The sequence below is a fragment of the Ambystoma mexicanum genome, chromosome 10 (assembly GCF_040938575.1).
Source record: "Ambystoma mexicanum isolate Mex_15411 chromosome 10, UKY_AmexF1_1, whole genome shotgun sequence".
NCBI classification, from domain to species: Eukaryota; Metazoa; Chordata; class Amphibia; order Caudata; family Ambystomatidae; genus Ambystoma; species Ambystoma mexicanum.
The window spans coordinates 54,379,808-54,404,191 of NC_090932.1; the positions used below are offsets into that span (position 1 = coordinate 54,379,808).

The 24,384-nt window shown below is 46.3% G+C and overlaps 1 protein-coding gene across 2 annotated transcripts in view; it reads left to right on the forward strand.

Annotated features, from left to right (window-relative positions):
* MASP1 (MBL associated serine protease 1) overlaps positions 1-24,384 on the forward strand; it is a 587,565-nt gene that overhangs the window by 415,920 nt on the left and 147,261 nt on the right. Inside the window, exon 11 of one of the 2 annotated variants that reach the window (XM_069617478.1) lies at positions 7,752-13,338. The exons of the other annotated variant lie outside the window; for it this stretch is intronic. Within the exon in view, the coding sequence (XP_069473579.1) occupies positions 7,752-8,608 (857 nt within the window). The 3' untranslated portion in view covers positions 8,609-13,338. Of the gene's footprint in view, positions 1-7,751; positions 13,339-24,384 lie in introns of those variants that run through there. 2 annotated transcript variants of the gene reach the window in all.

The window sequence follows — 24,384 nt, forward strand, 5'->3', positions numbered from 1 at the left end:
ACCTGCAGAGTTCCACATGGCACCATACTCTCCCCTGTCATTGTTAGGCTCTACATGTAGCCTATGCGGGAACGCCACACCAACACTGATATGAAGATACTCCAATATACAGATGGCACACATCTGTAACGAAAGATCAGTTGTACCCATGACATCCATCAACTCAAGCACTGTCTGTCCTTCATCTAAGACTGGATGTCAAGCACCTACCTGTAGCTCAACCCTATAAAAACTGAATTAATTCTCATAGGACACGCCACAAAGCATGCCCAAGTCTAGAATTGGCTGACTGACATGAAGTTCAACGGAATCATGGCTTAACTCTCCAGTGCAAAACCTCCCTGCTTATTATCAATCTTTCACTCAAAAAAACACACAACCAAGAAGACCAAAGCATGGTACAAGTTTGTGATCCTCCGCAAAGGCAAGCCTTTCATCCCTGCCAGGTGTGTCAGACAACTCTCCAAGCCCTGGTTATCTCCAACCTGGGTGGCAATGCCCTACTCACAGGAATCCCGGATGCCACCTTTGCCCCTTCGAAAGCAGTCCAGCATGCTATAGTTTGCCTTCTGACAGTACTAAAACAATGCAGCCACATTAGCCTATCATCAATGTGCTGTCCTCGATACCGCTTCAAGCACGCGTCGTGCGCAAGACTGAATGACTCGCCTACGAAGCATTCACAACCAAAACACCACTCTACTTAACCAGGACACTCCCCATTTCCTGAGGCCAGAGCACCACCACAATATTGCTAGGTGTTAAAGTACTGCAGGAGGAAAGAATGGGACACCCGCCCTTTCCTGCAATGCACCCTTTCCTAGGAACAAGTTACCAATGCAAGTAAGACTGCCTCCTCCCTCATCCTCCTTCCATCCTACACTTTAAAAAGGACCTGAAGACCATACATCGGGCCAATCACTGATTGCTAACTAAATCCTTTCTCCCTTGCCGGGATTCCCCCCTTCCATGTTCCCATCCCAGATACTGTGCCACCCCCTGCGCCCTACTTGCAACCCCTGGCTGTGTTGCCTTTGTACAGTGCTCCTTTGCTTCTGAGCTAGGCTCGCTCTTTATCAATCCCATACATGCATACATGCAGCTACCCAGAAATGCTACAACAGCAGGTTAGCCTAATACATAGGACCCTTGACCCGGGCCAAGTAGGGATAGTGCTTACAGGACAGAGCGGAAACCATTTGCATTCACACAGATGCATTAAATGGCATCACAGCACACCTAACAATCGCGAGCAAGCAAGGGGAGCGCGCAGATGAAAACCAAGTACAGATTCCAAGAGGGACTCGAGGAACAGAAGAAGGGAAAACATAAGTAAAATCCCAAAACAACTCCCTCCCCAGTCAGTAAAGGAACATGAGAACAGAGATTCTCTCAAAGAGGGGTGTCTCGGGAATCAAGCTAACACTGTAGCACGCAGCAAGTGGCCATGGAGCATAATAGAACAAACACAAACTTTGTGGTTCAGGAAACCACTGGAAAGTGCTGACTCAACAATAAAGGAATGCTATAAACGCAATCCAGGAAGCAGGAAATACAACTGGGCCAACACAAACCGGAACCCGAGGCTGCAGGAACTAGCAACAAGGAGATAGGAACTAGAAACTAGGAATATAGAACCAGGAACAAGGGATCGGCACCCAACAGGAACACTCTACAATTCAGAGCTGGAAAGTTGATTAAAGATCACATGCCTCAGGTGTGATCTTAGCTAGCATCTTCCAGCTGCTAGCTAAGCTGCTTACCCTCCACCTGACCTTTCAATGTTATGGTGGAGATGAAGCAGTGGGCAAGGCATTCTGGGAAGTGAAAAAGAAACCACACTGCTGCCAAATACCCGAAATGGATCCGGATAGAAACTGTGGTCCTAGGACTCCCACATCACCGAAGTCATGTGTCACAAGGTTCCGAAGGGAAGTCCAATACTGCCGAGACCCCAAAGCATGACCCCCTAAGGAAGCGAATCATGCCACATTGCTCATGAGATGGGCTCCTTGTTCTCAGCTTCTGGCGATGTCGAGATGGCTTTTGATTCCACCGATAAGCACTTCCTCTGGCAATCTCTCTCCAAAGAGGAAATGGATCCATGAATCCTCAGGGTTTTGTAACGTCTGTATTACGGACGTTTTTGTAGACCCCAGTGTGATCCTGCGAGAGAACCAACACAGGAATTCCCTCTAACAAGATGGGGCGGACCCCCAAATCCTTAAAGGATCTAAGTGGAGTCTTGGTAAAGAAGAAACAGAGTACCTCTGACACAACTTCGCTGGGTTAAAGTAATCAAAAAGAAGAGATGAACTCGAATAGCAATACATGTTTCCACCCTACCTGGGTCTTTTTCAAGACGCGATCTATCAAGTTTATACACAGGTACAGGTTTTGCGGAAAATTACAGCCAAACACTGAATGAGCTGCTATAATGATGCAGAGAAAGCGCTACATGGAAAGAGTAAATTCACTCTGTGGACTTAAGCTTGTTGGTAATCCATTAGCTTTCCGGATATAGTTTATCTCAAAAGAATAAACAGCATAATTGTTATGCTCCAATATAATTTTTGCCAAGAAAAATGATATTCACAGAGGTAATGGATCACCCACAAGCGCAAGCCCATGCGGTTTATTCTTTTGGACCCCAACTTCCTGATCCATGGCGGCCATGTTAAGAACGTATTTTGATTTTCAGCGTCCCGATCATTGAATCAAAATACAATGCTCTTAGCACCCCAGGTTTGCAGATTGGAAACCCAAAGTACTAAAGAATAACCATGGGTGGTTATGTCACCGTGGGATCCACCGTTAAAGGCCCCAGGCCGTTACCATCCATTCCGGCTCTTGAATCTATTTCTTAACAGTCTACCTTTTAGACAGAGAGAATTGCTCTATGTTGGTAAAGTCATCCCAGACAGCCAATGTGCCCTTTGCCCTGATGTTGTAGGCAGCAAAGGACTTGCAGCACACCCACTTTCTTGGTGGCCTCGTACAATGCTCTAAATACAGCATCAGAAGAAAAATCCCCCATCGAATGCATTTGTGATGACCCTGCATCCATTCCTAATATATTAATTTGTTGGGCTTCATTCACCTGCGTAGAGGATGCAAACCCCATGATGATGCCAACCACATTTGCAGTGATGCGCCTTAAAGGGGGTGTCACTGAAAAAGGCACTTTCTCCCTTCGATTACCATTTGCGTGCCCTGATGGGAACAATTAATTGAACTGAACATTGTTTAATAGTTAATAAGTTATGTTCGCTGTTCCTATTACTTTTTTTATCAGCTCATCTTGTCAGTTTAATTGTAATATAATTAAAACATTGTAAAACAATTTGGAGATGTAAAAGCAATAGAAAACAGGCTTTATAACTACTAAATAATGTGTTGGACTTTATTCCACTAAGCCTCACATTTTTAAAACTCCAATCATATTTAAAAAGTGTTGACATTTTGTCAGTGCTCAGCAATACTTAATTACAGCTTTTTAAAATGTTGAATTCAAGTTATTATGAGGCTGGTATATATTTTGACAATATGCCCATCGACTGCGGGCCATTACTGCATAAGGTAATGCCTCCGGGGCCCATAACGAAGGCCCCAGGGGCATTACCTATGAGGTAATGGCCCACAGTCGATGGGCATATTGCCATTAGCCCACAAGACCGGGGTACTAATGTATTTTTTCCCCGGCATCGAGACGCGTTGCGTTTCACAGCCGGAAAAAAAAGTTAAAACATTATACAAAAATGGCCACTGTGGACAGAAAAACATAGTCTGTTTTCTCTTTCCGTGGTGGCTATAGTAAACAAAGAAAATGACCACCATGGAAGGGGAGAAGGGACTACACGTAGTCCTTTCTCCCTTTCCATGGCAGCCATTTACGTACATTTAAAAAAAGTTAACAGAACAAATGGACACCATGGAACAGGGAGAAGGGACTTCATGCAGTCCCTTATCCCTTTCCATGGTGTCCTGAAAGAAAAAAAGAAGAAGAACGAAGAACGGCGCGAGGGCTGCGCAGGGATGTGAGCAGGCTTACGGTGAGGTAAGGCTTGCAAATGAACCAATCGGTGCATTTGTTTCATTGAAAAAAAGCTGCAGTGGGTACTAATTTTAAATGACCTCCACATACTTTTGCAATTTTCAGCACATTTGGCTTTGACTGATAACTTATGAATCACTTTTGAAAAACATTTGATGTAGTAATGTCTTTTATTTTTAATTGAGCTTTAAAAGGTTGATATCAGTTTGCCACATGTCTAACTAATTTTCCCCTACCATTGGTAAACAGATTATTCATACAGTGTATCGAAAAAACGTTTCTTAGAAAAGGTTGGGCGATTTCTCCCAAACATGTTTATCTGTGTGTATTCGTGGAGCAGATCCATGTTTGTCTATCACTACAAGAATCAGTTCACATTCTGCGATTACTGCAGTCTTAATTGAAAGTGTCTTTGAACATACATGAATATATCTCTCCACATGTATGTGAGTCACTACGTGTGCGTGGCGGTCCCTGCATCAAATATGCAGGGACTGTCCACCTATAAGAAAGTTTATAAAGTTACCAAAGAGAGAACTAAAATAGATATTGGCACCTGGGGACATCCGTCGGCTGGAAGCTGTCTATTCCCTCCTTCTCACATGGCACAAGCTTGAAGCATCTGATGCTGTTTCTCAAATGTTCCTTCATTCTCTGGCATCGTGGAAAACAAAATGGCCGTCATCGTTGATCTGAGCCAGGGTCACAGGGAAGATGGTGCTTGCCTGCAGCTGGAGACATACAGGTAACCTCCTGGGAGTACGGTTTCCCTCTGCATGGATAATGCCACGACAATCACATCAAATCAAATAATTGCACGGCTGAACAATCACAAAATTCTCCAATGGCCAATGGAAATTCAAGCTAACAGCTGATCTGCATGGAAAATGAACTTTTACTGTTACTAAAGTTTAAGTCGAATAATGTGGGATTTAAGTGAATACATCATGGTTTCCTATATTGGTTTGAGGAATGTGAACTCTTAAAAAGGTTTATCTTGAGCCAGCTCTAATGCCTGCAATTTCCCAAAAGCATACACCTTTCACCTTATCACAAATCTAAGAAGGTCATGGCTACCGATTCCACAAATCCCCTAGGAGGTGAAGACTTACAATGTAGTGGGCATGTTCATTCTTGAGGCTCTTTTCGTCGCTTTTAAGTGTTCATCAAAAGAAGGCAGCTGATGTCCTACCATTCAGTGCTCAGACAGATGCTAAAGAACTAAGAGCCTTTAGGTGTGAGGGGAGGGGGCAATTTCCAGTGCAGAAGGTGAAGAAAGAAGTTCCTGTTCTTGCCCAGAAATCATTAGAGGTTTCTTCAATCCCATGATGGCTTGTGTCATCTAAACACACATACATCCTGGCACGTAGGTTATCCCAGCCTTCAAACTGGCATAGAGTGCTGGGAAAGAGGGTGGGCTGTATTTAGTATTTTATTTATTTCTATAGCGCACCAGGCCCAGGGGCATCCGGGCGCTTAACTTAGTTACAACAAGATGAAAGCATGACAAGGCAATGTGACAGAGTATTACAAGATTATTACAGGAAGATTTACAAAATTTACAACATATACATTCAAATGAATATCGATAAGGCAGTGATTTACAGGATAGTTAATAAGGGATGCCGAGTAGGTCAAAGTGCAAGTAGGGCAGTAAGCTGATGTTAGCAGTCTTGGGCGGATAGCCATGCTTTGGTAAGGTATTTGAATTTCAGGAAGGAAGGTTCTGCTCTAAGGTCATTGGGGAGTGAGTTCCAAAGTTTGGCTGCCAGGATGGGGAAGCTGGTTCCACCAGATCTTAGGAGATTAAAGCGCGGGATGACAAGGCAGTTGGCTTGGGCCGCTCTGCGAGGTCTGGTGGAATTGTGGAAAGAGAATCTGTTTGCCAGGTAGCGAGGGGCTTGGTTGTGGAGGCATTTGTGTGTGAGAGCCAAGGACTTCAAGGAGATGCGCTGTGGGATAGAGAGCCAGTGCAGGTTGCGCCTGGTGTCAGATATATGCTGGCGCCTAGGAATGTTAAGGGCCGCTCTGATCGCATTGTTTTGGACAATTTGTAGCTTATTTAAGTTGCGGAGATTAGTACCTAGATAGAGGGCATTACAGTAGTCAACCTTGGATAGAACAAGGGTCCTGGCCAAGGTTACGCAGTTGGCAGTGGTTAGGAACGGGCGACAGGCGGTGATGAGCTTGCAAGTAAGCGCTGCTGCAGATGAGACAGCGTTGGATTGTCTAGTCAAGGATAGGGTTGAGTCGATGTAAATCCCAAGGGTTTTCGTGTCCTTAGCAATCGGGATGGTATTCCCATCGATGGTGAAAGACTTGAAGGCAGGGTTAAGTTTAGTGAGTTTTTGTGGTGAACCAAGAATGAGGAGCTCTGTCTTTTCATCATTTAGGCAGAGGCCGTGCTGGGCCATCCACGCTTGGATGACCTGGTAGATGGCGTTGATGGCAAGGGCGTCAGTTGTGTAATCGCCTGTGATGGGGATGAGTATCTGTGTGTCGTCAGCGTAATTGGTATACGTGACGCCCAAGTGATCCAAAATATCGAAAAGGGGTTTGGTAAACACGTTATATAACGTGGGCGAGATACAAGACCCTTGAGGCACACCACAGGCGACCGGAGCGGGTGGTGCGGCCGCAAGTGGGGAGAATACACGCATAGATCTATTATCCAGGAAGGATCTGATCCAAGTGGCGGCATTTTCTGAGAAGTGTGCGGCTGATTTGAGGTGATGGCAGAGAATTTTGTGATTGACGAGATCAAAAGCAGCAGAGAGGTCCAGGAGAAGTAATAATGCCAGTTTGCCTTTGTCTTTGAGATCTTCGATCTGCGTTTTTAAGTCAATAAAGGCGGTCTCAGTGCCATGGCGAGGCCGGAAGAAGCAGAACTCTCATGATAAGTAGATAGACAGCTCAGAGCATGCGTACACCTCATGCGGCAATCCAAGTTCACCCCGCCGGCCATTGGCTATGATATGGCATTCATAACGCGCCTATACACAAGTGTTTCAAGGCGCGACGAGACAAAGGGAGGACAGACAACGATCCTACTAGGCCAGGTGTCATTCAGATCGCGCAAGTGCATGGATAGGGGGAAGGGACAGTACAGTACATGGAAGTAGATAATAACATCAAGTAAAGTAACGGCCAGCAAGTGGCAAGTGCAAGGGTAAGTGCAGACATCAGGTATCAAGTGCTGGTAGGGGGACTGTAGGGATTCAGAAAACAGTGCCCAAGTGCGGGGGTTGCCAACAGTCCCCATAAGCTCAGAAGGCCAATATTGCATGTATTCCTTGAAGCGGTCACGAAAAGTCCCTCCACTGAGCTGGGCAGTAGATACCTCTTTTCCCTATAGTACCTGGAGACTATGTAAATGCTCATAAATCATTATAATTAATAGTATTATGGGACACCCCACCCCACTGTGACTACCATGCCTGTTATGGCTAGTAATTCTCATGATATAATTTTGCTTCCTAAATGTATGCTTTGCCTTTTGGGAATGACTTTGCTTAAGGGGGTGGATACTGTTTGCTTATACTGGACTCACATAAAAGCCCATGCCATTCAATTAAACAGTACTTTCTAAGGTTAGATTTGCATAGGCTGCAGAAAACAGCCATTTTATAATTGTTTCATTATGCTTCCCAACATTCAGTAATTGTACCACCTTTGCTTCTTTTTCTCATCCGTACAGTGTGTGGCCAGCCGACCCGCCCCCTTCCTGGGATCATTAAACGTATCATCGGAGGGAGGAACGCAGAGCCCGGCTTCTTCCCATGGCAGGTTCTCATTGTGGTGGAAGATCTATCCAGAGTGCCAGAAGAGAAGTGGTTCGGTGGTGGGGCGCTACTCTCTGAGTCCTGGGTCCTTACAGCGGCTCACGTCCTCCGTTCCCAACGCAGAGGCAGCAGGGTGATCCCCGTCTCCAAGGAACACGTCACTGTCTACTTAGGGCTGCATGACGTGCGGAACAAGATGGACGCTGTAAACAGAACCGTGGAGAAGATTATTTTGCATGATGACTATGATCCTAAAATTTACAATCATGATATTGCGCTGGTTAAGCTGAAGGGAAAGGTGACCCTGAACATGTATGTAATGCCACTCTGTCTCCCCCGCTTGGAGCATGAGTTGGAAGGGCCTCTGCCTAACACGCTTGGCCTTGTTGCGGGTTGGGGCATCTCCAACCCCAACGCCACTGTTGATGAAGTGATAAGCTCTGGTATGAGGACACTCTCTGATATCCTTCAGTATGTCAAACTGCCCGTCGTACTCCATGCTGAGTGCAAGACCAGCTACGAATCCCGCTCTGGGAATTACAGCGTGACCGAGAACATGTTCTGTGCTGGGTTCTACGAGGGGGGAAAGGACACATGTCTAGGGGACAGTGGAGGAGCCTTTATCATCCAAGATCCAGACACCAAACGCTGGGTTGTCCAAGGGCTGGTCTCCTGGGGAGGACCAGAAGAATGTGCAAGCAAACAGGTCTATGGCGTGTACACAAAGGTTTCCAATTATGTGGATTGGTTGGAAGAGAACCTGGCATTCTAAACCGATAGACCTTCCAGAAGGCTTAGGTCAAGAGTTGGTCTCCGTTTATTTTACCGCTTGTACGTAAGCTTGATAACTAGCAACACCTTACCACGTACTGTGCATGGATTGACATAATCGTAGCACGCTACACGCAGCCACATATCCTCGGGTATTTCACAGAGATGACGTCACTGGATGCTCTTGAAGGGTACAAGCATGGGTGCCGAGCTACAAGTGATAGGAACACCATGCAATGAGACATCATGGGAATATTTGCAAGTGGTGACTTGTCAGATACTCTGCAACTAATGACATTTCGTCAGGTTCTGTAGAAGTGCTGACATGTCCGCAGATACTCCATAATGGTCATGACTGGCAAACGCTCTTCAAGCAGTAGACTATGAGTGGTTGCTGTGCCAGTGATGACAAATCCTCAGGAAACCTCTGCCAGCGGCGAAATATTGGCTTCTCGGCAACCTTTCCAATCTCATCCAAACCTCTGCAAGTGGCGACATATCATCAGATATTGCACGAGCATTGACATATCAATGGTTAACATATAGTCTTCCCAGGTCATCGTAGGATCAGATTCTCATATCACCTGAACATCTGCAAATATGTAATAATGGATGCTCTGTGATATATGAGATGTCCTAAAATACTCTAAAAGCAGTCATGGCATATCCTCAGATACTCTGAAAAGGGTGTGTAATACCAAATAACCTCCAATGAGTTACTCTACTGGCTATGACATTTCATGGGATGATCTGCAATAGGTGACATGTTGGATACCCTACACCTGTGACATATCGCCTGATACACACGAGCACTGACATAGCCCTAGAAATTCTCTGAGTGCTGATATATCATATATTTTATGAGTGGTGGTTTGGTAGCTTCTCTATAATCGCTAGGGCATCATCCAATAGTCCTAAAGTGTTGACGTATTGCACCATTTCCTATAGATAATTCACTTTTACTCGACATTCCTTAGCATTGGTGTATAACACACTGCATACGTGTCTATTATCATGCAATAACCAAACTGTGGCCTGTTCACAGATTTCAACATTTCAGAAAGACGTCTCCTGGTGCTGGGCCCAAGGAATCGTTTTGGCAAAGCTAAGAAGTTATTCCTGGCTAATCTTAGATCCAGATTCCATGCTACAGATTAATAATGCATGCATAGGGACCTCCCAATGCACGAGTCCATATTCCATGCCACAGATTAGCAATGCATGCATAGGGGCCTCCCAATGCACGAGTCCCTATGCCATGCCACAGATTAGCAATGCATGCATAGGGGCCTCCCAATGCACGAGTCCATATGCCATGCCACAGATTAGCAATGCATGCATAGGGGCCTCCCAATGCACGAGTCCCTATGCCATGCCACAGATTAGCAATGCATGCATAGGGGCCTCCCAATGCACGAGTCCATATGCCATGCCACAGATTAGCAATGCATGCATAGGGGCCTCCCAATGCACGAGCCCCTATGCCATGCCACAGATTAATAGTGCATGCACAGGGGCCTCCCAATGCACGAGTCCCTATGCCATGCCACAGATTAGCAATGCATGCATAGGGGCCTCCCAATGCACGAGCCCCTATGCCATGCCACAGATTAATAGTGCATGCACAGGGGCCTCCCAATGCACGAGTCCCTATGCCATGCCACAGATTAGCAATGCATGCATAGGGGCCTCCCAATGCATGCGTCCCTACCATGCCACAGATTAGCAATGCATGCATAGGGGCCTCCCAATGCATGAGTCCCTATGCCATGCCACAGATTAGCAATGCATGCATAGGGACCTCCCAATGCATGAGTCCCTGCCATGCCACAGATTAGCAATGCATGCATAGGGGCCTCCCAATGCATGAGTCCCTATGCCATGCCACAGATTAACAGTGCATGCACAGGGGCCTCCCAATGCATGAGTCCCCATGCCATGCCACAGATGAACAATGCATGCATAGGAGCCTCCCAATGCACCAGTCCCAATGACATGCCACAGATTAGCAATGCATGCATAGGGGCCTCCCAATCCACCAGTCCCTATGTCATGCCACAGGTTAGCAATGCATGCATAGGGGCCTCCCAGTGCATGAGTCCCTATGCCATGCCACAGATTAGCAATGCATGCATAGGGACCTCCCAATGCATGAGTCCCTGCCATGCCACAGATTAGCAATGCATGCACAGGGGCCTCCCAATGCATGAGTCCCTATGCCATGCCACAGATTAACAGTGCATGCACAGGGGCCTCCCAATGCATGAGTCCCCATGCCATGCCACAGATGAACAATGCATCCATAGGGGCCTCCCAATGCACCAGTCCCTATGCCATGCCACAGATTAACAAGGCATGCATAGGGGCCTCCCAATCCACCAGTCCCTATGTCATGCCACAGATTAGCAATGCATGCATAGGGGCCTCCCAATGCACCAGTCCCTATGCCATGCCACAGATGAACAATGCATGCATAGGAGCCTCCCAATGCACCAGTCCCGATGACATGCCACAGATTAACAATGCATCCATAGGGGCCTCCCAATGCACCAGTCCCTATGCCATGCCACAGATTAACAATGCATCCATAGGGGCCTCCCAGTGCATGAGTCCCTATGCCATGCCACAGATTAAAAGAGCGTTCTCATGTCCTCCGAACCAGAAGCCCCTATGCCAGGCCACGGGTACAGGCCAGGCCTGAGGAAGGCAGCAGGACTTCAGTACACTGCTCGTGGATATAGTTTAGCCTTCCAGTGTGGGTTTTGTTTGTAATGATGTTTCCTAGCACATTAGCAGTTCTCCATGGAGTCCCTGCCCTGGCCTTCTTTGTACTCCCCCCGGTATTTGTGCCACTGCAGGTGCGCCTAACGCCACTTATACCACAGCTCCATGCTTTAGGGCATTATATATGCTGCAATTACAATCACATTGCATGGGTTCATTCCTGGTGTCTTATAGACATCGCATGTTATAATACTGGGCTGTCATCTTATGCGTAAGGTTGTGTTTGTTTTGTGCATTCAACTGGGTGTTGATTGTGTTTGTTCTGTTTCGGAGGCTGAAGGGGAGACTTGCTCAGCGGAAAAAGGTAATGGGGTTGGCATGAAAAGATCCTTGCAGTTTTATTTATTTCAGAGTGACACATTTGAAAGTGCTTTTTGATATTTGTTTGTTTAGGTGAATTAACTTTGTATCTGTAGTACAGAGCGGTGGCTGGTAGCCGAGGGCGCTGCGTATGACTTGTTAGCTGCAGAGGGCATCCTTGGCACTATAAGAGCCAATTCAGGGTTGACACGTGATATCTTAAGTAACGTGTCCCTCATGGACCTAGCCAGACCTAATCTCTGCACAATGTGCCACTTTGAGGTCTGTTTCTCAACACTGTGTGCACTTAGGCGCATAATGCATTCTACAGTTCAATGCTGAATAGACTTTCATGGCTTCCGCTGTTCCTGGGGCCGAAACATGTATTTGTTATCCTAACTAAGTCATCGCTCCTGATAAATACACTTTATAAAAGTGATACACCGACCAACTCCCAAATAAAGGCGGCGCATGTTTCTTTGAGCCCCACCATTTTCATCAGCACAGTCTCTTAAAGTCTGAAAGTATTAGTCTACAAGAAAGTGCTTGATGTTCTGGCCATGAAGCCAATTTCTGAAGAGAAGAGTTTTTCATCTAAATCAGCATTTCTGTAATGTCAGCTTCACCCTGCTGCTTTTAGCTGATAAATATAAAAGTATTTGTTTGTACTTGGAACTAAAACTTATTAGACGCCAAACTTCCATACGGCATCAATCTCTACTGCTAAGGCCTTTCTGCCTTTACACTTGGGTGGTGCTTAATATTACCCATGGTCTAGCACTGTGAGGAAATAATTAATTGTAAAGAAAAATTGATACTTTTTGGGTCTTTGGCAGCATATTGTGAATAGCCCAATTTTGCCAAAAATATTCAAAAATGCCTAAATGTTTTATTTAAAATTGACCTCTTGCCAAAACGAATGAATCAGTTTGAAAAATAAGTGATTCTTAAAACAAATACTTACATTTTTGGAAAAAAGAGCCATCAATTTCTCTCAAAAAATGCTGAGTCTTAATAAAAAATGATTGTTTTTGTAAAATCGCTTAAAAGTACAAACGATTCAATATTCTCTAATCTCATAACTCGGAATGCCTCCGTTCTTATTGCAGTCAAATAGAAAGTTTGTGTTTTTCTGGCCGATGTCCTATTCGCAATATGATAAACACTCCTGCCAGTCCTACTTTAGGAAGCCAACAGATATCAACGACACTGATGCAAACAACCTGGCAATGCAATACTACCCCCCAAAAGGAATTGAAACACATGTATTCATTCTCTTTTTGACCTGGTCAGTGACCTCACAGAGACACATGTGCAGGATATCGATCTCCCCAGGTGTTGAACATTCATTACTAACTTGTGCGCTCTGGTAATTTCTAAATCACATGTGGTGCCAGAAGTGGGATTTACAAAAATTCAGAACAAGGTGCAGTCTTTGCCACAATTAGCATTGACCAGGATTCTGCCTGAAAGTTCAGACTTTGCTACCATGCCTAGTGTGAAACTGGGAGGAAGACCTTGATCACTGGGCTTAATTGTGGATTGGTTGATTGAACCTGCCCTGACCCCAACCTGTTCATCACTACGAGTGCACGGATCTGAGATCTATATTTACTGTCAAAAACTGCCATAAAGGTAGAGATAATGCCAAGGTGTTGTTGCATTCTTTCTCCACGAGTACCATAATCATTTGGGAACAGATTTAAGGTGCCTAAATTCTTGGCACCACAAATGAATTGTGGTAGCAATGGCTATGAATTTTTCTGCCCTCCCTTAGCCAAGGAGACCACATAGCCCACCTACATTGTGAAAATGTAGGGTAAACAGTGGGTCCTGCTGAAGATGAGGGCAACCCTAGGCTGCTTTAAAGCCAGAAAGCCCGGGTGGAAACTGAGGAAGTAGAGAAGGAAGATCAAAGGGACAGTGACATGAATCCTGTTCTCTTGCTTCTCGACCAAACCCAAAGGGAGGGAATGAGGCAAGAAGGGAGGCAAAAAGGGATTAAGATCTCTAGGTTCCATACAGACCCCAATGTACATGGAAACCCTCAAATGTTCTGGAGAACATCTCTCGCTCTAACCCAAAAGGGCTCATCCAGCCAAGAGAAGAACCACACTCAGATCCTATCAGGAGGGGGTGCTGCCTGGAGGTCGAAGTCCTTGACTCTCTCCACCGACAATCTGTCAAAGCAGGACTTCCAGTGGAGCTGCGGGGAATCCAATCCCACAAGCAAACACCCCAAGGGAAGACACGGTCCTGCTGGAGATCAATGACAAGGGTCCGCCTAGATCCACCTTGGGTAGAAGAAAGAACATTTGAATGGGTGCCATCCAACCAGGGAACCTAGGTCAAAGTAACGCAGACTAACATCTGGAATCCAAGCATATATACGCCATGGCCAATACCCATTGGACATGGCCAAGGATATAAAAGGGCATGCTGGATTCATGGAGCAGAATGAACGCCATCAGTACTGAGTTGCCTCCCGCTGACTTATTCCCAGATTGCAAAGAAACAACCATCAGGTGTCCTCACGGCCACCATAAATGGTGTGGCCAGCAGAACATTTTGATGCAGCAAAATCATGACCTTCTTTTGGTGGAAGTAGCTGTCACCCCTGACCTCCTGTAAGACCTTCTGATAGGGACTGACTTGGTAAAGTTAAGCTAGCCCGGAAAAGGTAGAGTCAAGCTCAGAAAAGGATGAAACTCCAGGCAAATCAGTAAGGTTTTCCGGCTGTTGGGGATTCAACCATATCGCCACATGTTGGACAGTTAGAACCTACCCTGCAAGGTAAAACTCGGACTTGTACCCTCAAAATCCTGGCCAGTGCTCATAAGAGGCAATGAAAATAAAGGGAGGGGTATGTGACAAAGACACATTTTCTAACCCCTTTAGACCACAGAAAGGTTCTGGGGAAAAGGAACACCCGCCCATGATGTGATGTGCTACCTGGAGCCAGCAAGTGGTCCGTTTTACAAAGTCACTCCATGTACCCCAGCCATGTCTGCCTAATTCAATCAGAATTAGATGTTGTGCAGTGCCTTAAAAACCAGGTACGAGTCATTTGGAGAGAATGCCACCTCTTCCCTGCATATACCCTACGAACCCTCACTACATTGTTATGCACTCACTGTTTCACTGGAGTAAACACCCAGTCACAAGCCACAGCCTCTGACTCCACCATCAATGCACCTACACACAAGCCCTGTACTGTTTTATCCTGTGAATAGAAACAAACCTACCTCCCGTGCAAACCACTGCGGTCCACAACGGAATTGGCAAAGAGGAAGGGAACCTTGGTGTGGAGTCACAGAGGACGAATCCCCACTTCCGCCTGACTTCAAAATGGCAGACGGTCCTTTAAACCTTGACCTGCTGTGAAACCAGCCCTAATTGAAAGAAATCACTTGCCAGAAAAAACAATGATTGATAACAACTGAGATCCTTTAGGAGAAGTGGGGAAGAACACACCTGGCAGGTATCCACCAGAAAAGGGGCAAAGGCAATACCCTTCTGGGAAATTAAAAATATCAGGAAATGTCCACTCAGAGACATTACTGAGGCCATCACGCAATCAACGACCCTACAAAAGAGCTCAGGGCTCTGAAGAGAAGTATTGTTTTAATCTGGGGTGAACAGTGGCCAGAAGGTGAGCGGTACACTGAGTTGTGGGGAGAAATACTTATTGTCTGGAGATCGCAGGGACGCAAGCTGGAAGTTACATCCCTGAGGCTGTGAGAATGGATACATACATGTGTGTTATATCTGTGAAGCTTTGAAAGTGCACATATGCATGCTGTGTGCTATATTCCTTAGGCTTTGAGATTGCATAGATGGTTGAGTTGTGCTATATCTGTGAAGGTGTGAGATTGCATAGATGGATGTGTTGTGCTATATCTGTGAGGGTGTGAGATTGCATAGATGGATGTGTTGTGCTATATCTGTGACGGTGTGAGATTGCATAGATGGATGTGTTGTGCTATATGTGTGAGGGTGTGAGATTGCATAGATGGATGTGTTTTATGTTTTTCTGAACATCATCGATCTCTTGAGGAATCTTCTTTTGGTTATTGCGATGTGTTTTTTGTGGCCCAGTTGTGGAATTCTGTGTGCATCTTCAGCATGTCCTGATTCATAATGGAGATGTATGATTTACCCCCATCGTCTAGTAATGGTCCATAGACCTTCCATGGAATATTTGTTGTTGGGGTGGTTGGAGGGTTTGACTGCTTTGGATTTGGGCTATAGCCTCTAAGTCTGTTTTGATTTGGGGGGATGCAGGCTGAGCAATTGGTCTATGCGTGCGTTGTTGGGTTTCTCAACAGGACTGAAGAGTTGGGAGAAGGCCTCCAATGTGACCACCTTCCATGGTCTACATGATGTGGTTGTGTGGATGGTAGACGCTGTGTGGTAGCGAATGGAGAGAAGGTTGAAAGTCCCTAGAAATGGTCAGACCAGAAGACAAGTGTAGCTGTGAGGTGGTTAATGTCCAGGTGGAGAGAGAAGACAAGATTGGAGGAGTTTTCTTTTAGTATGGGTGGAATCGTTGACGTAGTAGAGAAAGTTGAAGTTGTTAAAAATGGTGAGGGCTTCAGAAGAAAGTGGTCCCCAGCATCTCTGGACCATAAATAGAAGTATTATGATTTGATGGCCAAGGTTAGAGATTTCTTAGAGGTGAGTAAATAAATCAGAGAGGAAGGTTGAGTTTTTGGTGGTATGATATGATATGATATGATATGTCATTGATAACATTCCTGTACACAAGTGTTATAAATGACATCCATAATCAAGGAGGCGTTGTGGTCGGGATGTTTTTTCTGGACAAGCGGTCGAAGGTGGAAGCTTTCCTCTCATAAGGGGTTGCTGTACCGATGATGGAAGAGTGATTGATGGATCCTTTCATCTGTGACCTCTTGTTATTTCATATGTTGGGGGTTGAAGAGGTAATGCCTCTCAGTTGGCAAGGACACTTCTCAGAGAGAGAGGGATCTTGGAAATGATGGTCAAGGCGAGCAAATGACCTAAGATCAAGGATTGAGGAGTAGGTTTTTATTCCCTGGAGAGCGTACATTGATACACCCAAGACAGAGGGAAGGAAGGGACTTAGATCGGAGGATCGCTTGCTGAAGTTAGCCCGAAGCACGGCTGCATCTTACGTGGCCATCATGTAGAACTTTGTAATCTTGACAAAGGTTTCACTTTTTGATCTTGGCCATATATTTTATTTTGTTAATTTTGGCCACAATGTTTGTTAGGGCCCTGCAGGGAGTGACGGACGCACGCCAAGGGTTTAATCACACGTCCTTTCTTTATTAACAAATAACGTGAACTGCCGTCCCTTTCTTTTCTCCTCCCTCTTCCCCATGTCACGGCTCACGTGACTACAGCTCATGTGAGCTTGTCTGTCTTGCAGAGACCTTAACCCTTTAACAACACCCCCGGACAAATGTCCTTGCTTGCAGTCAACATTCTTCGACCAACCATGGTGGCCCCCTGATGGTTCGTTGGGGACGACCAACGATCCCGCCATTGGGGCATGTCTCTGGGCTGTTGGTCGACTCTGCCAGATGTCAAGTTAGAATCTCAGAGGGAACCCACAGGCTATCTCTGGAGTCGTGATGTCCTGGGTCTGGATCAGGAGGTGGAGGTCTCTTGCCTTCTTCTCTTACGGCATATTTAAACAATGAGCTGCTTCGTGTTATCTCTTTCTCAGCATTCGCAGCAGTTACCATTGCTCCTTTGATGGCGGTAACCTGGAAAAGTTTGGGGGAAAACTGCCAATCAGTTTTTATGCTGATGGCTTGTTGGACGCAGACTTCATCTCCTATATGGAACTCTTTTGGACAGGCTCCTCTCCTTTCACCTGTCTCTTCTCAGGTCCTTTCCTTTAGCTCAGCCTCTCTTCTTATGATTTCCTGGTCCACATTTGGCTGGCTTGCCGGATGTCTGGCAATTCGTGTGCAAACCTGATACTTCATCATCAGTTCCGCAGGGGTCTTATTTGTGGCTTCATGGGGCTTCTTGCGGTATTCCCTGAACAGCCGGCATAGTGCTTGGTGGGGGTCGGCGCCTTTGATGCAGGCCCTCCTCAGGGGTTTCTTAATCGAGGCCATAAATCTTTCTTCCATCCCATTGGCCTGGGGCCAGTGTGGTTTGATCTTCTGATGGCTAAACCCCATGTGCTTTGCAAAGATCGCGAACTCATGACCACTGAAGGGTGGGCCATTGTCTGATTTTATGGTTTCTGGGATTCCTCATTCACTTATGACCTCATCAAAGATAGCTGCCACCTGGGAAAATGCAGTGGATGTTGCCTTCTTCACAATCAGAAATACTGAGTGTTCATCAATGAAGAGTAGTAGATACTCTCCCGAATCAAGGGGTCCATAGAAGTCTACAGCAACCTTCTCCCATGGGTGTTTCCAGGATCTGTGTTGGTTGAATTGGGATGGGAGGCTCGGCCTTGGCTGTGCATTGGCAGGCTACACAGTTCTTCACCCACCGGTCTACCATTGCTTCCAAGAACGGGAACCACACGTGACATCTGAGCTGTCTCTTGGTGTTGTCCACCCCTCGGTGGCCTTCGTGGGCTGTCTTTATAACCTCAGACTGGAGAGTCACTGGGATGACCAATCGGCACCATCTTAGAAGGATTGTTTTGTCCTGCACGGCTAGTTCTGTGTGTACTTTGGCTAACCTCTCCAATTCATTTCTGCATGCTCCTGGATGTTTTAGCACAGCTCAGCGGTAGTCCTTCCATCTGTTGTTTTCGGTGAGGCTGATTGCCAAGGCCATGGATGGGTCCGCTGCTGAGGCAGACGCTGCACTCTCGAGTGAGACGGCTGGAGGGAGTGCATTGGATGTGCCGTAGCTGATGTATTCGGTGTCCCCGGGTCGGGGCACAGACTTGCCCGCTGGGTCCCTTGATAGATAGTCAGCCGAGTTATTTTTGCCTCCAGGTTGATGAATGATTTCAAAATCATACTCCTGGAGCCTGATGCCCCATCTTTCAATCCTGGGGGGCATTTCTGTTCTGGGGTTCCCGAAGAGGGATAACGGAGCTTGGTGCTCAGTAATGAGGGTGAACTTCTTTCCTATCACAAAGTTGTGGAAGTGTTTGCACGCCCAAACAGCCACCAAGTTCTCTTTTTCGGCTTGTGTGTATGCTGATTCCGATGGAGCCAGTGCCCTGCTGCCATACGCCATGGTAAGCCACTGACGTCTATCCCATTGGTCTGTACCAGTATGGCTCCTAGTGCCACTGGGCTTGCGTCTACTACGATCTCTGTGTGCCAGTCGGGGTCTAAGTAGGCTAGTCTTCTGGCCTCAGCTAAGGCCTGTTTGATGGTGTCAAATGCTGTTTGACACTCAGTTGTCCACACAAACGGGGTTTCCTTCTGAAGTAAGAGCCTCAGCGGCTCCATAACGGTGGCGTAGTACAGAATATATCTGGCACAGTAGCCCGCCATCCCCAAAAACGATCTCATGTCAGCTGCCTGACCCGGTTCTTGAAGATTGAATATGGTGGAGACTTTGTCAGGGTCGGGAGTCATGCCTTCAGCTGAGGAGGTATGTCCGAAGAACCTTAGTTTGGTTTTGCTGAAACGGCACTTCTCTATTTTGAGGGTCAGGCCTGCTCCCTGAACAGCAGCGCAGGTTGCCTGCAGGGCTGTGTCGTGCTCCTCGCGTGTCTTTCCAAACACAAGAATATCATCACTGTAGCTAAGTGTCCCTCGTGCTGGTCTAATGACCTGCCTGATGGCTTCATTGCAGATTTCAGCCGCCGATGAGATGCCAAAATGTAGGCGCTTGTAACGGAAAAGGCCATCATGGGCGGGGAAGGTGGTGATGCCTCTTGACTCAGGGTGGAGTTCCATCTGATGATATCCTTGGTTGAGGTCAAGTTTAGAGAAAAGAACAGCTTTGTTGAGTTGGACAATCATATCCTCTATCCTTGGTCCAGAGTGCCATTCTCTTTTCATGGCGGTGTTGCCATCCTCATGACGATACAGAGTCTTAGGCGAACCCCTTCCTTTGGCACGATCACGAGTGGTGAGACCTACTGGGTCGGGCCTGTGGCAGGCTCGATGATGCCATCTCTCAGGAGCTGATAGAGTTCATTTGACACAGCTGCCTGTATATGGAAGCCAACTCTCCTTGGGTGTTGAGGGACAGGGCGGACTGATAGATTGATGTGTAGGTTGACCGGGGGACCTTTCATCTTTCCTAATCCTTTGCACAGGAGCGGGAATTTGTTTAATATTGTGTCCTTCGTGATGGTGTGCATAGCTGAGTGACTGCTCGACATGCTGCAGATCTGGTCCTTCGCCTCAGTTGTGGGAGCGGTCGAGAGAATGATGACACCTTCCTGGACGTGGATGTCTATTAGGCCTAGGCAGGAGGCCATTCGATAGCTTAAGAGGCATCTCCGCTTGGTTGGGCTACGGATCACATGTATGACTGTTGTCGTGGACTGCTCGCCCTGGGTGAGGCGACGCCTAAACAATCCGATGGAATGTAGAGGAATATCAGCTCCCCATTGAAAGATCTTTGATGGTGTCTGTATTAGTGCAGGTTTGTCAGGGATCTGTTGGAACTCTTTCTCTCCCATGATGTTCACAGTGGCTCCTGAATCGACTAGGAAACAGAACTGTCTGCCACATATTTCCACTGGTATTCGGGGTGCTTCTCTGGCTTCTCTTTCATCCATGATGAGGTTTACATATTCATCTTGTGTATACTGGTCATATTGGTCGCTCTCATGTTTCTGTCCTAGAGGTGTCATTGTGTAGTATCATTGGCGTGACAGTGGCAGCCCATCATATTCATCACAAATGTGCGGGTTCTGTTCAGGTGCCTCAAGTTCTTGGGGATCGTAGTCAGGGTAGAGTTCTTCCACAACCTTCACATATCTTCTCAGTCCCTGTTGGTATGGGCGCATCTGGTATGTCTGGCTCTGCGGTGTCCAGTTGTATGATGTGTACTGTGGCGTTGTCAGCACTCGCGGGGTGCGGAACAGCCTGTCCTCTCTGCAGACTGACTGGTAGTGGCCCTCTCTTCCACAGTTTCCACATCTCTGTGTGAGTGCTAGGCATGTTCCTGAATGGGGAAAATCCATCTCACAGCGGTAGCACTGGCGTTGCATCCTCTGTGTCATCGGATAGCTGGTCCCGGCACTCTTGTCCTCCACCATTGCGTTGCTCGTCTGAATCGCAGCCATTAGCTCACCTTTATCCTGTCTGGGCGTGGTGTTGCTTGACATCTGGGTTGCCTGTATGTCAACTCTTTCAAGGATTCTGGCCATTTCGCTGACTTCTTTGATGGTAAGTGGTTTCCTGAGCAGTTATTTCTTGAGCGCCTGTGAAACACACCCTTCAATTACTCGTAGGCGAAATGGCTTTGTCTAGTAAGATTGCATGGAACTGGCAGTGTGCCTTTTTGATTTGTAGTCGAGTGATGAATTTGTCCACTTTTTTCGAAGTCGCGAAAAAGACCTAAAATCAGGGAGTTGAGGAGTGGGTTCTTATTCCCTGGAGAGTGTACATTGATACAGCCAAGACAGAGGGAAGGAAGGGACTTAGATCGGAGGATCGCTTGCTGAAGTTAGCCCGAAGCACGGCTGCATCTTACGTGGCCATCATGTTGAACTTTGTAATCTTGATAAAGGTTTCACTTTTTGATCTTGGCCATATATTTTATTTTGTTAATTTTGGCCACAATGTTTAACCTTTTAAACTTGGCTTTAGTGTGTGTTCCCTATGGCGATAGGAATTTAACAAATGTATCCTTGCAAAGTTAATAAAGGTGCTGAACCTGTCAGTCAGTCAGATTCTTTTTATCCGGATCACACCATTTTCAAAGCCAAATGCACTATAAAAACCACCATCTACACATTAATTAAAAAACACCATATTAATTTAACTACATACCAATCACATGCAACCCCTCAAAGGTAGCATGCTGAGTCTTACCACTGAGATTATTCACCTCTGTTCAGATGTTCTTTTACTTATTCCTACAGGAACTAGAAGGCGTGCAGCGGCTAAACGTTTCAGGGAGCTCAACTCCATAGTGCCCCTAATGGCCTGGTCAAATGCCAATGCTGTTGCTTTATTTTTAGTTCTGAGTTGTTTATAGCCTCCTTCCTTAGCTGCATAAAGTCTACTCCCCAACTCTTGCACAAGGCAGCACACTTCGTAAACCATGGATAATTTACTTTGGCAAAGTGGGACTCCATTTCCCCCATAGCATTCATAGTATTGGCTTTTTCTAGGGTCTTTGCAGACACTTTCCAGAAGAATTCCAAAAATCTTGGTTGCACTTGTAACCTGATACTTGGTCTGCCCTCTTCCGAACCGAAGTGCCTCCCCCGAGGCACCCGGGCCAAGACCCAATGACTTTGTCAGTAATTCTGAATACCATCGAGGACAGCTCAATTTATGTGTCCCCATATTTCGCAACTATACAGAACTGTAGCATAGATTTTGGCCCCCATCACCTGAATACATTTATCAGCCGGCGTCTCACAAACTTATAATGGAATCTTGCCTCTGACAAACCTATAATAGAACCTCACCTTGCCAAGCCACCTAAGCCTGCCCGTAACCTTTTTTCCACTATATTAAGATGCAGGGCCTAGAAGCAGTTCCTTGAGAACAAAGTTCCCAGATACCAAAAGGTGCTTACTATCTCAATGATAACATTGTTGACTGACCATGTATATTTGGGAATACTACTGCCAAAAACGCTATCTTTGATAGAGAGAGATTTAGGTTCAGTCATTGTGACTCAAAATAGCAAGCTACGTAACTTAGGCTCGGCCTAGTCCCTTCGGGGTAAGGTCTAAGAAAATAGCACCATCGGTATACAGGAGAGGGGAAAATGTGATTCTGTTTTGAGCCGGTGGAATTATTACTGCCTGTTGAGAACAAAGATTAAAATCAGAAAGAAAAATAATAAAAATCATTGGAGCCAATGGGCAGCCCGCCTAATACGCATGTTAACGCCAAAGCCCCTGGCTGCCCCTTGACAGACCTGACTGCAAACAGAGGCCATAGGGTCTGAGTGAAGACAGATTATCAACTGCACAAGGGCTACAGGGACCCCCACTTTATAAAGTTACTCCACAGCAAAGTCTGAACCAAGGAGTCAGGAGCCTTTGCCAAATCTAAAAAATGCGGCGTAGACCACCCGACCCCATCTAATTAAACCATACTCTTGAATGGCTGTTTCAAGAACAACGGAAAGATCAATCGTCCTAAATCCTCTCCTGAAACCAGCTTGATAGATCGGCAGGATTTCATTGCCCGCTGCCCACTCTTCTAGTCTTGCAGCCAGACAGCGGGCGAAAATCTTAGAGGCACTATCGAGCAGTGATATAGGGCGATAACAGTGGGGACCATCATACGATAATTACGCTCTTATTCCATGAGAGGGTGAGAACCTGGGCCCCGGGCAATCACATTAAATAGTTTCCAGAGAATTGGGGCCCACCACCAGGGTCGGACTGGGCCATAAAAAGGTCTCAGGCACCAATGAAAAAGTGTCCCACAGTTGCAAATGGCAATTCATTCCTTTAGTGATACTGTTTGAATAGTAACTAAGGGGAAGTTTTTGATAAAGTGTGATGCAAGTTGTGCTTTTTAAAGAACATTCATTCAACAACACTAGTCAAAGATACTAGCCACAGAGTGAATGAACTAATCAAACTGGCCCAAATTGGCCAAAAAGGTTGCCCACTTTGACCAAAAAAACGTGCCCACACCACCATTTTGTTTTATCGGTTCGGCCATGGGCCCATTGCCCAATAAGCCAGTCCGAGCCTGCCCATCACCCTGGAAACCATTTGTATATGCCCGACCTTATGCCGTCCGGGCCAGGAGCTTTGCCATCTTTACAAACATGAATTGCTCTTGTAACCTCGTGTGACTTAAAGATGGCTCTACTGGGGCACCATCTTCTTCTTAGGATGACTCCGGAAACCCAAAGCCAGCGATTTCCATCTGTTAAGATGAGGATCACGAGGGGGCACCATCTTAACTTCCATACACGCAAAGGTGCCTCTACATCTGCATTAAACAAAATCTGCATATAATGGGATACCCACTGAGTGGGCGAGATTAGGCAACCTGCAGCACGTTCCCTGTTATGAAGCCCTTGACCCACAAAGCCCCAAAACCATTTCACATTATTTGCTCCAATCATCTTGTCCAGCAGGTCCCATTCGAACTTAATATACACTTTTCTCTTTCCCTTTAAAAGAATTTAACATGGTTGTTTTAAATTATTCAAATTACCCACTGTTGTATTCTTATTTTTAGAGATGACGCATAGTTCATGTTTAGGCAAGCAACATTCCCTATCAAACCAGGGAGCATCTTGGCGTAGCTGGACCCCTTGCAATACAAACTGTAGATTAGTGAAGCTACCTCCTGATAGGCTGCATTAGTTCTTACCCACTCACCTGGCAAAGCCACGATGAATGAACCGCATCTACAGTCCTATTCTCCATGGGAGTGGCTCACTTGTCCTTAGTCAGTCTCATGGCACAGAGTTGCTTAGGATGCTGTTCCTTCTGCACCGCTGTGTTGAAATCTTTCAGATTTCCACGAGAGAACTATAGGGTTGTGGTCACTTTTCGGTCTCTCATGCAACACAAAGTCACTCACCGGCATGTACGAGAAGCAGTCT